General features: G+C 43.5%; 1 protein-coding gene across 1 annotated transcript in view; it reads right to left on the bottom strand.

Moving 5' to 3' along the window:
* Positions 1-3610: 3610 nt before the first annotated feature.
* LIPC (lipase C, hepatic type) overlaps positions 3611-13292 on the bottom strand; it is a 161297-nt gene continuing 151615 nt past the window's right edge. The window contains exons 8-10 of the mRNA XM_040492818.1: positions 10974-11091; positions 8862-9080; positions 3611-3850 (exon numbers count right to left, since the gene is read on the bottom strand). Of these exons, the coding sequence (XP_040348752.1) occupies positions 3739-3850; positions 8862-9080; positions 10974-11091 (449 nt within the window). The 3' untranslated portion in view covers positions 3611-3738. The remainder of the gene's footprint in view (positions 3851-8861; positions 9081-10973; positions 11092-13292) is intronic.

Here is a 13292-nt window from a genome sequence, read left to right as displayed (position 1 = left end):
TCCCTGAGGGCTGGGCTGACCTAGCAAGTAACTGGTGAGAATAACCGGGTCTGGATAAGATGCCTTTTGGCAGGGAGGAGGGAACTGGGGAAAGAGGAGAAGAGTGGGGAGGAGGTATAAGAAAAGACAGAGATGGGAAAAGGTTGGGGTGTTTGGCGGCTGGGACTCCAGGAGAAATATGTAGCATCCTGTAAGGTTAGCAGGTAGACGGCGACTCTTGGGACTGCCTTCTTTTTTCTTGCCCTTGCTTGTCTCTGTCTCCCATCCATCTGACTCTCCTCTCACCCGGCTCCGTGGGGGAGCAGGCAGTGCCCGGGGCTGCTCGCCTTCTTGCTTTGCCGCCCAGGGATGTGCAACTACAGTCAAAGCTTTCACAATATTTGCAGCAGCGTTATGAAGGTGAACGCTGAGGACGGTCGGCTTTGCTCTGGAGGAGAGAGCATTCATTTCGAGTTGAATGGAGCGCTTGTTTCTTCCTCTCTGACTTCATGCACCTCCGAGAGCCCAGCTGCAGTGTAATTGACGCCCCTCCGTTTCTTTCCTTGTGCTCTCTTAGAAGGAAAAGCACAAACAGGCTTTTGCCTGAAAGGCAGGATGCCAGCGTTATCTTTCCTGAGTGGGCTCATAAATACAGATTCTTTGGAGAGAGGTGCGTATAATCAGTGCACGAGCCAGCATTTTGCATGTGCGATGAACAGATGTGGCTGCATTATTCAGTCTCCCTATTTGACTTCCCTACCAAGACGTACTTCAGAAAATGGGATGTCGACGAACACATCTTCCCAAGTGAAAATAACCCGTGCCAAGAGGAGTTTCGAATGTTCCAGTTAACCATTTGTCATGCTGGTTCCTTATTGACTTCTCTGCCTCAAATGTTATGACGTGCCGTGTCACTTCAAGTTTTCCTTCTAAAGATGAAATAATTTCTAATTGTATTTTGTGTGAAACGACATTCACACCGAAATGCATCAATCACTGTAGTAGACAAATGTTGGTTTTGACTCTGCGTTTTCTCTTCTTGTTTTTTTTTTCCCCTATCGCACAACGTGACATCCATACTAAAAGTGAGTGTATAACATACATAGGTACAGTTTAAAAAATGGTTTTAAAAATGAACACCTGGCATTACCACCCGAGTGACAAGTACCATCTTGGTGGCCCCTGGAACGCTGGTGGTCACTTCCTGCTTCCTTAGAGGTATCACGGTGGTGGTGTTGTGGCAGTGGTGTTACTGCTTTTAACTTAGGATTTTATCACTTATGTATTCATCTCTAACAATATAGTTTAGTCTTGCTTGTATTATACCATATATATATATATATATATATATGTATGTATATGTGTGTGTGTGTGTGTGTGTATATATATATATATATATATATATATATATTATGCCTTTGTGTGAATATACAAACCCATGAGTGCTCCCTTAAATTTTGCACCCTGGGTGCCTCACTGAGTATCATCCCCCTAGGTCAGCCCTGTTCCTGTTGTGTATGTAGCTTTGGTTCATCTTTGTCACTCCTGGTTAGCATTCCATTAGTAAGAATATACCATAGCTCTTTTACGTGTCACCCTGGCAGACATTCGGGCTGTTTCTGGTCGTCAAGACTTCAGGCTGATATGAGTTTTCTTTTCCGTGCTTCCTGGCATGCATGTGCATAGGCTCAGTAGGGTTTATAGCCGAGAGTGTTTTTGTGTTGTTTTTAAAAAGTGATATTTTAAATTCCTTCTGGTTCAGTAAATGATAATACATGCCAATTCAATGCAAATGTAAATCTTGGTATTTTATTGTAAATCTTGGTATTTAAAAAATTTTTTTAACGTTTACTTATTTTTGAGAGACAGAGTGTGAACGGGGGAGGGGCAGAAAGAGAGGGAGACACCGAACCCAAAGCAGGCTCCAGGCTCCGAGCTGTCCACACAGAGCCTGATGTGGGGCTCAAACTCACGAGCCGAGAGATCATGACCTTAGCCGAAGTCAGACGTTTAACTGACTGAGCCACCCAGGCACCCCAAATCTTGGTATTTTAGACATGATGGGACATACTGTTCATTTGACTATCATTTCTAGACACACACACAACACACTTTACTGAAAAGTGTGGTCAGGTGCTTTTGCAGGCAAGATTAGCATTCAGGACAGAAGGTGACATTGACCAAGCTGTTCTTCCCGCCCCCCTCCCCATCACCACACTCCTATCCTTTAGTCTTGTGGGTCTTTCCAAAGGAAATTAAAGTGAATCATACAAGACAATCTTAAAATTGATTGCATCAGAGGCAGATGTCTTTTAGGGATTTGTGTTTCACCAGGTCTGCTGTATCGTGCTCTGAGAAGAGCAGGCGAGTTATGAGCTGTGCAGAGCTGAGACTGTGTGAATGTCAGGGAAGGTTGTTTAGTGTGCACAGTGTTCTCTGAGTTGCTTGAAGCACATACATATCCAAGTCCTGACATGTCTCATATTTCCTTCCCATGCTTTGTGATGGAATTTGCTGGTTAAAGCATCATTCTTTCATTTACTGGACAGTTTGAAATTTGGTATCTAACTCTTTGAGGTAAGTTTTCCCTTAGCTTTTGTTGCAAGCATTAGTGAAAGAGAAAAATTGGACTTATTGCCATAGTGATTTAATTGTTAGAGTGACCAACTGTCCAGCTTTCATGCTATCATTATAGTTTTAGGAGAATTCTACTTTTACTGGTTTGAGTCAGTGAAATAATTGTATAATTTGTATGATGGCAGCTATTAGTTTAATTAGAATTTTTCTTTTAGTGAGCTGAATTGTCTTAAAGGATGTGTACTTTGGGACATACGACTAGCGATTAATTGGAATTTCACTTTATTGAAGCATTAGTTTTGTAATGAAAAAGTACCTTTCCAGCATGGTTCAAAAAACGGATCAGAATAAACTAGGAAGGAAATATGGAAAATTTGACTTAACTGTAAAAGACATTGTAAATTAGGACAAAGAATCTAAAATGGCTCTTATTTGTACTTATATTTGCATATATTACTGTGTAATCAGAGATCTAATCAGGAAATTTTTAGTTACAAATATTTGAATACAGTTACATAATATAATTTTATTCATTTACTTATCTTAATTTTTTTTAAATTTTTTTAAAAATTTTTTTTTCAACGTTTTTACTTATTTTTGGGACAGAGAGAGACAGAGCATGAATGGCGGAAGGGCAGAGAGAGAGGGAGACGCAGAATCGGAAACAGGCTCCAGGCTCTGAGCCATCAGCCCAGAGCCCGACGCGGGGCTCGAACTCACGGACCGCGAGATCGTGACCTGGCTGAAGTCGGACGCTTAACCGACTGCGCCACCCAGGTGCCCCCTTATCTTAATTTTTTAAAATGTTTGTTTTTGAGAAAGAGAGAGAGAGAAAGAAAATGAGAGAGTATGGGGGAGGGGCAGAGAGAGAGGGAGACAAAATCCCAAGCAGGCTCTGTGCTATCAGTTCAGAGCCCAATGTGGGGCTTGAACTCACGACCCGTGAGATCATGACTGGAGCGGAAAGAATCAGATGATTAACCAACTGGGTCACCCAGGTTCCCCCATAATTAAGTTTTTAAAAGCTCAGTTTAGAATCGTGAAACTGTACACCTCCTTTAAATCTAAACTTTATTTCAACTTTATGCAACATTGTTTATATAACTTGGGTTTCCAGATAAAGTAACCATTCCAGAGGAGGAATAAGATCATTTGTTTTTCACATTGGGTCTTCATTAAAGCTCATCTGATGTTTCCCTTCAGTTTTTTAGAGTTTCTGTTACATCTCACAAAGGTTTTCTCCTGGGTTGGTTGGAGTTGTAGGCCATCCGTGTTTTCGGAGCAAAATGTCATTCTGAACAGAAAACATAAAGCAAACAGCATCAGCTTTTAGATGGAGCTTATTGAAGTGTTTCATCCTTTGTAAATAAATACTCAATTTATGTAATGCATGCTATTTTTAAAAAATTAGATTCTTATGTTCACAAATATTTTCATAACTTCAGAGAAAAACCAAACCCAAGTCTGTAAGAGCAATCAGTGTAAGGCTGCTTCCTAGAGCTCTGCACTGGGGTGATTTCAGCTCTGTGAGAACAGAAAGTCCTTGGGGCTGTTCTCCTTTTTTCTCCCCAACCACAGCACGTCAAAGATTTGAGGGTAACTATTGTTCCTTTCACTGCACTGCCCTGACTCCAGGGCAAACATTTGCAGTTCCTTCAACTGTTCCTCACAAGGCAGGCTTCTCTCCCCAGCCTTCTTTCTTTGGGCAGGCTCCAGTTTGCCAGTGCTGTTCTTAAAGGTCCCCGGGCATGAGGCCACTGTCACCAGCCTCTGCAGGGCTCAGCCCTGTAAGCCCAGCCCCTTCCTCTTATTGGTGCAGACACTGTCCAGCTCGAGAAGACATTGCTCTGTGTTTGTGGTCTCTCTTGGAGACCAACCGCTAGACTGCTCTGACTGTTCATTAGCTTGGCCTGAGATGCTGTTTGCTAACTTGTATCCATTAGGACAAAAGTGTCAGTAGTCACAAAGAATTCTAGTTTATGGTTTTTCTTCTTCCTTCCTTCCTTCTTTCTTTCTTTCTTTCTTTCTTTCTTTCTTTCTTTCTTTCTTTCTTTCTTTTTCTTTCTTCTTTCTTTCTTTCTTTCTTTTCTTTCTCTTTCTTTCCCTTCCTGCCTGCCTGCCTTCCTCACTTTTTTTGAATTATATCTAAGGTCAAGTCTTCATTAAATCAGACTTTTATAATTAAAATAGTGTATAAGGCAGACAGAGAAGGACAAATACTGCATGGTATCACTTATATGTGGAATCCAAAAAAAAAAAAAAAAAAGTAAAAGTCATAGAAACAGTAGAAAAGTGATTCCCAGGGCTTGGAGGGAGGGGAGATAGGGAGAGGTTGGTGAAAGGGTACAAACTTTCAGCTGTAAGATGAATAAGGTCTGAGGATCTAATGTAAAACACAGTGACTATAGTTGGTAACACTGTACTATGTATGAGTTAGGTGATGAATGTGTTAGTTAACTGGATGGGGAGGATCCTTTCACATGTATACATATATCAAATCACACTGATGTACACTTTAAGTATCTTAATTTTGTCAATTATATCTCAAGAAAGCTAAAATAAAGAGTATTATGAGTAATTTGTGAATGCAATTTTGAAAAATTCAAATGGTAAAGATATAAGTGAAGTCAAATATTAAAAGGTCCTCTTTGCCATCACCCTTCATCAATATCACTCTCCTCCACTTTCTTGGTTTGGCTTATGTATTTCCAGACCTGTTTCTATGCATTTATACATATATCAATGTTCATATGCAAACATAAATAATTCTTTTTTTTTTAATGTTTATTTATTTTTGACAGAGAGAGAGAGCGAGCGAGCGTGCAACCATGAGCAGGGGAGGGGCAGAGAGAGAGGGAGACAGAGAATCTCAAGCAGGCTCCAGGCTCTGAGCTCTCAGCACAGAGCCCGACATGGGGCTCGAACTCACGGACCGTGAGATCATGACCTGAGCCAAAGTCGGACGCTCAACCAACTGAGCCACCCAGGTGCCCCAAACAGAAGAATTCTTAATAGAAGTGGGATTATAATGTATGTATTTTTGTATGTAATGTATGTATAATGTATGCATTTTTCTGAAATTTTTCATTGTCATCAAGTAATGTACTTGGAGACCTGTTCATAACAATCCATATGAATCTATTTCATTCTTTTTCACCTCCTGCACGATATCCCATTGTATGGATATACCACCGCACATTATAGCCACTTTCCTATTGATGGATATTGAGATTTTCCCAATGGTTTACCATTTACAGATAGTACTGCAATAGACATTTTTGTATCTATATATGTTTTGTGGATGTTTGGAGTATTTATCCAGGAGAGATACCTAGAGTTAAAATTCTGGGTCTTAGGTGTATTTAAAATTTTGATAATGTAAGCTCCATGAGACCAAAGGCTTTGTCTATTCTGTTCACTGCTGTATACCTAGCATAAAGTAGGTGCTCACTAAATGTTAGTCATTGAATGAAATACTCCTGCAGAAGCTCCATAATTTACATTCCCACGAATAGTGTATGAGAATGCCCGTTTCTCCACTCCTTTACCAACTCTGGATATTGTCTGTTTTTTAATTCCCGCCAAACTAATGGGTGACCAGTGCTAATTTCATTGATCTTTGGTTTGCATTTACATGATTACTGTGGAAATTGAACATTTTCTCATTATGTTCAGCCGATCACTTTTTATGTCCTGCTGTAGAATCAATGTTATCTGTCCTGTCTCTTCAACCACAACGGGCCCTTTCATCCCTGACTCTGTGTCTTTGGAAGAGAAAATCACCTCTCACTGAATTCCTCCCATGGAGGCACAGAACGAGTTACTTAACCATTTTTCCCCCTTGTAGTTAGCAGAGAGATTAAGAGTTATGAGGTTGAATATTTACACCCTGGCTCTGGGATTACGGATTGTGGAGGTGCTCAAAAATTGGTAGTTGTTATTAGTCTCACGAGACATATATTGTGAATTCCATTTATCACGGAAGAACTGAGAGCGGTGCAGTCGGTGTCCGAGGCTACACAGGTGGCGACCAGCAAGTGGAATTTGAGCTTAGGACTGGCAGACATGGGTCTGTGGATTCTGCCTACATTACTGCTTTGCTCGCTGCCTGTCTCTCCAGGAACGCCTCCTGGCCTCCCCAAAGCCTGCTGTAGCACAGCATCCCTGATCCGATGTCTTTCTTCTAGGCTTCCTAGACCATGCAATACTAGACCTTCACTTACACAAAGTGTGGTCCGTGTGCCAGCAACATCAGCAGCACCTGGGAGCTTGTTACAGATGCAGAATTTCAGGCCCCGCCCAACCTGCATTTTAATTGCATTTCAACACGATTCCCAGATGATTCCTGTGCACATTAAGGCTTGAGAAGCACTGGGATGGAGCGTGTTATTAGTAAAATTAATGCGTCTTGTTTTCCTAATTAGAACCTGGAATTTCTTTATACAGAGTCACAGCTCAGATTTTTTTGCTTTCCCCTAATGGCACCTCATAGTGTGAAGATGCACAGGGAGGCACTGAGTACTTGCAACTTAAAAAACAATGGGTCCCACAACCCCTTCTCTTTGTCCAGCATGTACCTCTTACAGCTCCAAGGAAGGGTTTGATACGCATGTATATTAATGTCCAGCCCTGCAACTCTGCTGGCTTAGACTAAGGAAAGTCAAATTCATGGGGCCAAGATTAATAGAGGAAGGGACTGTTGGAAACAGTGCATGGGCAGTAAATAGGCAATGAATCAGACAAACCCTGAATCAGATCTGGGCCCAGACAATTATCAGCCCAAGCTGTGTAATGTCTATCTATGAGCCTCAGCTTCCTGATCTGCACAGCCAGTCCTACCCATTTCAGAGGGTCATTGGGAAGGTTACATGAGACTAACACTCTAGACTTAATTCTGTGCCCACCACGCGGTGGGAGCTCTGTAAGCACCATTCCCTTCCCTCTGCCCTTTCCTTCTTCAGAACCGTGTGGGTAAGCACCAGTGAGAAGGTTGTGTTGTGTTTTATACAGCTTTTCAGGTCAAGTCACAGAGAATCGTCATGGTGAACAGCCTCTAGAACTGAGGAATTACCATCTAGCTGAGAGAATGCGGGGAAGGGTGGTTTTCAGAAGTAGAGCTCTTCTAAAGGGCCAGAAAGTCATGCAAGAATAGCTAAGTGTATACGAGGAGAGAAACAGTTTAATTTTCTCAAATTGATCATGTGGAGAAATCTGTTGGCAGGCTGCAGAGTATGCTCTTAGTAATTGCCAGGATTTTGTATCCCAGGGAGATAAAATCTCAGAGCGCAGTTGTGTAAAGGACTCCGGGGCATAAATCTGCCATGGGACCGCTCCTGGCCATGAAGCCTGTCGGGGGAGGGAGGAATGTAGTTCAGAGGTGAGAGGCCTGCTGTTTTCCATCTCTACTGAGGACAAGCCAAAGAGAGAAATGGGCTTTCCAACAAAGGAAGGTGGGAGAGGAGAGACAAGTTTCCTGAATACAATGGGGAGGAGGAGGAATGGTCTGGGGAAGGACAGAATTCTCCTTTCATGGGCATGGTTGCCATGACAAAATATGTTGGGCGTCCCTCTGCTCTGCTGATAGGACTGAAGGCACAGCTGGACCACCCTTTCTTTCTTTTATGTCCTACTCTGTCCCCAACCCCTTATTGTCCCTGGGGACCTTGGGGCCAAGGGAGATGTTAAATCACACAGAGTAGCATTTCTTAAGGCTTACTCCATTGGTCCACATCAGAATTTCTTAGGGCTTTTATTAGCAAATGTGTGTCCTGGGTCCCTTCACAAACCACCATAAATCAGGAGCTCTGGAGGTGGCTTCAGGAATTCTGCATATTTAATAAGCTTCCCACTGACTCTTTGGCACTCTAAGATTTGAAAGGCACCATCACAGAATGAGATTTTGAGATTGTGATCTGTTACAAGCATTTCTCTGGGTGAACAATAAAAAGGAAATGTCACAACTTGGTCCTTGCCAAAGTACAGTCCTTGGACATCTCCTGGTGATTCACCTGCATGCTGAAGTTTGAAAAGCACTGCGCCACTGAGGTGGTTTCTCAAACTCCAGAGGCAGGTAGCTGTTAACCACAGGCAGTGGGAAGAGACTGGACTGGGAGTCAGAAGACCTTGGTCCTTCCACCTATGGCTGTGTGAACTCAGGATGGTCATTTCACATTTCTGAGCATCTATAAGCCATCATGAGGACATGATAATGCACACTTTATGATATAAATGTAAGTATTAATTACGGAAGTGCTGGTACATGCAGGTGCATGACAGGTGTCAGGGAAGGCTGTGTTTGCACTCACCGTTGCTGGGTTTCTCCCGCCTTGACTCTGATGGTCTTTGCAACAAGACCCGAGTAGAGGGGCCTTCTGCTCCATGGGATGATGGTTTGGACCGTGTTCCAGACATTGGTCCATACTGCGCCATTTTCCCACTTGAACTTGATCATGACCAGCTCACCGATATCCAAATCCAACGTGATAAGGAAGGAATAGGTTTTATTACTAGTAATTTCTTGATCCCTTGAAGATACAAAGGAAATCAGACCCAGTTTATCTGTAACAACAAAGTCATGTTTGGGCACATGCAGGATATGTTAGGCTTGCCTGAGTGACTTAGGGAGGTCTTTTCTGTTGCTTTTCCCAAACTGGTGTTGGACAGACTGTTTTTAGAAAAAGCAATGGTATGCCAGACTATTAATATTGGGAAAACCATGCTACATCCTATGTTAGGATATTTTTATTTATTTATTTATTTATTTATTTATTTATTTATTTAGAATATCCCAAGCAGTCTCCACTCTGTCAGCAAAAAACCTTATGTGGGGCTTGAACTCACAAACTGTGAGATCATGACCTGAGCCCAAATCAAGAGTCAGATACTTAACTGACTGAGCCACCCAGGGGCCACTGTGTTAACATATTTAACATTTATTTATTTTTGGGACAGAGAGAGACAGAGCATGAATGGGGGAGGGGCAGAGAGAGAGGGAGACACAGAATCTGAAACAGGCTCCAGGCTCTGAGCCATCAGCACAGAGCCTGACGCGGGGCTTGAACTCACGGACCGCGAGATCGTGACCTGGCTGAAGTCGGACGCTTAACCGACTGCGCCACCCAGGCGCCCCTGTGTTAACATATTTAAAAGGCTCTGAGAGTTCTGCCATAGTGAATCTGGTAACCTTCTTTAGCTCAGGTTTCCTAGCTTCAACACTAACACATCAGGAAAGAGAAGACAATGGGGCTTTGGCAATGACCTCGTGGCAGTTCAGCTCTCTGTGGGTTTAAGTAAAGCCACACCACACTCTTATTTTCCCACTAGTCCTTTTTTTTCTCCCCATATAAATAGAAACAACAAAGTATAACAGTAACAGAAAACCACATGTTTAGGTGATGGACCAATTTGGAGCAAGATTTAAATGCAGGCCCTTAGATATCATTAGCAGCTTTACTCACTAATCTCCAAGACATTAACATGTCCCAACATTGACTGAGAAGCATGGAAAGCCACAGTGACTTCCCACTATGGAGCTATTTCCCAGGAGAGATCTAGGACAGTGCAGAGGTAACCCTGGATTTAGGGCGAGACAGGTGGATGGAGGGTTCCCCTGCACAGCTCGCCATTGCTCCTCCTGCAGAATGTTGTCAAGAATTGTTCAGGAATCCATCTACCCTGCTCGGCTGTGAGCATACTAGGGCTAGGGTCCTCTACCTCTGGGGCATAGCACAAACACTTGCTGAATGATGGAATCAATGTGATTGATGATCAGAGATCCAAAGCTGGGGGCCATTTTCCAGACCTGAGGACTGTCCCTGGAGCAGGTGGAGTGTCGCTTCCCAGAAAGACCCCATGCTGAAGGTGGAGATGCTGAGAGAAAGCAGCCTTTTTCTGGCCAGTGAAGCTGGCGAGCCTCTGAGGGAGGCATGAGGCCACTGTTTGCCTTGTGAGCAGGTGTGTAACAGGGCAAAGGACAGATGGGCAGGCTGGCAGTGCAGGCTGACCGAGATGGGAAATGTGTGCGAAGTTGAAACCAGTTTTATTTCTGTGTTACGGTTCTCAGAACTCACTGGAAAGGGACTCCGGGCCGTCCTGTGGACACCTGCTCCAGCCCTCCCTGCTCCTCCCTGCCCGGCTCTTCTTCCTGCACTGTGGATGGCTCTCGCCACCTCCGGCTTCCCTCTCCACTCAGCTCACAGGGCAATGAATCGTTGCAAACCCGGGTAGTTCCATCATAAAGCAATCTGCGGGGCTGGGCTCGGGGGTACGTCCCGTCTGAAAGATGTTTGGAACAGTTATATGGGCTGAGAAGAATAAGCTGTGTCCGGCCTGACCCTTGAAGAGCACAGGGTCCATCTAGACCCTGCGAGAAAAAGCAGCACGTCGTCACCAGAGACGGGGCTGCAACTTGTACTCACAGAGTGATGGTAATTTTCTGGTTTTCCTCTTTTGTTCCCAGGAGTGTCATAGTAAACGTTGGTTCTACTGGTTTCTCAAGTTGGTTGATGAACTGGATCTTGAACTGGTAATGATACACTGAAGTGAAAAGGTGGAGGGGGAAAGGGAGAGACCCAGAGAATTTGAGTGGATGTTTTAAATTAAAAATCTTATACTTTTAAAATTTAAAAATGCAGAGGGTAAAGTCTAGATGGGTTGACACCAACGTTTTTTCCCCCTGGGTGGTGGGATTATGAATGCTTTATATATTTTTCTTTTTCTTTCTCTGTATTTGCTAAATGTCTACAGGGGACGTCTGGTGTATTTGTAATACAATAATCACTATCCAACAGAAGAAGGCAGAATAGGAATCTGGTATACCTAGCATTCTCACCCATTTCTAGATACAATCCTGTTGGACTAGTCCCCTTTTATAAATTGGTAGTTAGTATTTGTTAAGAGTCCCCTTTCATAAACTGGTAGTTAGTATTTGTTAAAAGTCCCCTTTCATAAATTGAAGGATATTATCACCTTTCAGGCATCTGACAAAAGCGAGAGAACACACTGCCATTTTTTAGCTTTGCCTCTGTTTGATGGGGTCACTTTTGGGGTGGACAGAGCTCTAATTAAGAAGCATATGCCCTAATGACCACATCTCTATATTCTGGAACAGTTCCTGGGCACTAGCTCTGTGGGGGTCAAGGAGAACATTTTCTGATGGAAATAAGATAACTAGTGCTGGCACTTGGGCCTAAAATTTTTCCATCTTGTCAAATGCTCAGAAAGTCCTTCTACTGGGCTGTTTAGAGAGGGGAACTTATTTTACTCTTCTTTACCTAAATGCAGTCTATGTATAATTACTACAAGTACACTCCTTGCTATTAGACAGGTTCGTTAAACACTTCACAGGGCATCATCTCATTTACTCGTCATAACAACCCTGTAAAGTAGGTATTATCATCGTCTCCTTTTATAAATAAGAAACCTGGGGCCCAAGAGGTGAAGGGACATGTTCAAGATCACATAGGAGAGTCTGACTCTTCGCTTGGACCTACTGCTAAGGCTCCTAAGACGGCCTTGACTTCCCCTGCGTTGTCACGACCGTCTATTGGGCTGTTTCTGAAATTACCCCACCTCATTCCAAAATGGCTGGTTGCTGCTTGGACTCCTCTCTTTTGCTGTCCACATATTCTCTAAATACCTGTAGGGTTTTAGCTCCAACGTGGCAAACAGGTTTCACAGGGTATGCCAAGTCCACTTGATTGATAGGACTGCCCAGAGCCCTGTGTTGAGATGGGTTCTGAGGCTACACCCAGGTTCTTGGGAAGACTCGTGTCCGCCTTGGGCAAAGGAGAGGGATTTATGGCATGCTTGCTGTGTATTTGCCCTTCCTGTTCTAGGTAATAATTAATCCAGTAATCCTGATACAGTGCCTTCCACATAGCAGGTGTCTAATAAATTTTGTGGGATGAACACACTGACAGTTTGCTCTGGAGTAAAAAGAAGGGTATTCCTATTAAGCAGGATGGAAGTCACCTCTGAGAATCCAACACCCGAGTTTCAAGCTGTGTTGTAGGAGAATTCCCACTGGAAAGCATAGATCGTGGCACTAGCCCCTTGTTCATCCATCCCATACATCCAGTGTGTGGAAATTCACCCTCTTTGTGAATCAACCTACTACCTGCCAAATGGTGCATTTCTACGGGAGGTTGGTAGCTATGTGCAAACCTGGCGGCAGCTCATGGTGTGTTTGCCAACACCCCAGCTGCGGTGTCCTGGTTTGCCTGTATTGCTGGGATTCTGGGTTATTTACCCCACCCACCCCTTTGACATAAATCAACCTTCTCATTTGGTCTTACGGTGGATTAGCTTATGTTCCTGGGGTTATCTCTAGGGTTTGCTCTGAAGCACCAAAGTTTATTCATGTATTTTTATGTTTCCAGCAAGAACCAAACACTAACAGTTGATTTATAGGCCATGAAGTTTTCTGCTTTAGGTAGGAGCCAGCTTGGGCATCATCTGGCCTCTTGGACAGTGCCCCGTGCATAATAGGTGCTCAGGTCCTTAAGCTCAGATCCTTAAGCATGGGATAAAGTAGTTTGATGCTCTCAGGACTAGGAGGCTGGGGGTGAGAAATAGGAGAAAGGCTCTGGGCCCAGGTTCCAGAAAGGGTTCTTCAACCTTAGGTCGCAGTGATGGAGACAGGGACTCTGGCCTATCATCTCAGAAGCCTCCGAGGCCTTATGCTATTTGGGGTCTGTCAAGAGAAGCCTGTAACAGGCAGACAGTGTTGTAAGTTG

Source organism: Herpailurus yagouaroundi, unplaced genomic scaffold, assembly GCF_014898765.1.
Source record: "Herpailurus yagouaroundi ecotype Mexico unplaced genomic scaffold, PumYag 184, whole genome shotgun sequence".
NCBI lineage: Eukaryota > Metazoa > Chordata > Mammalia > Carnivora > Felidae > Herpailurus > Herpailurus yagouaroundi.
The sequence above is the reverse complement of the archived record's forward strand: the minus strand, read 5'-3'. Positions and strand labels throughout refer to the sequence as shown.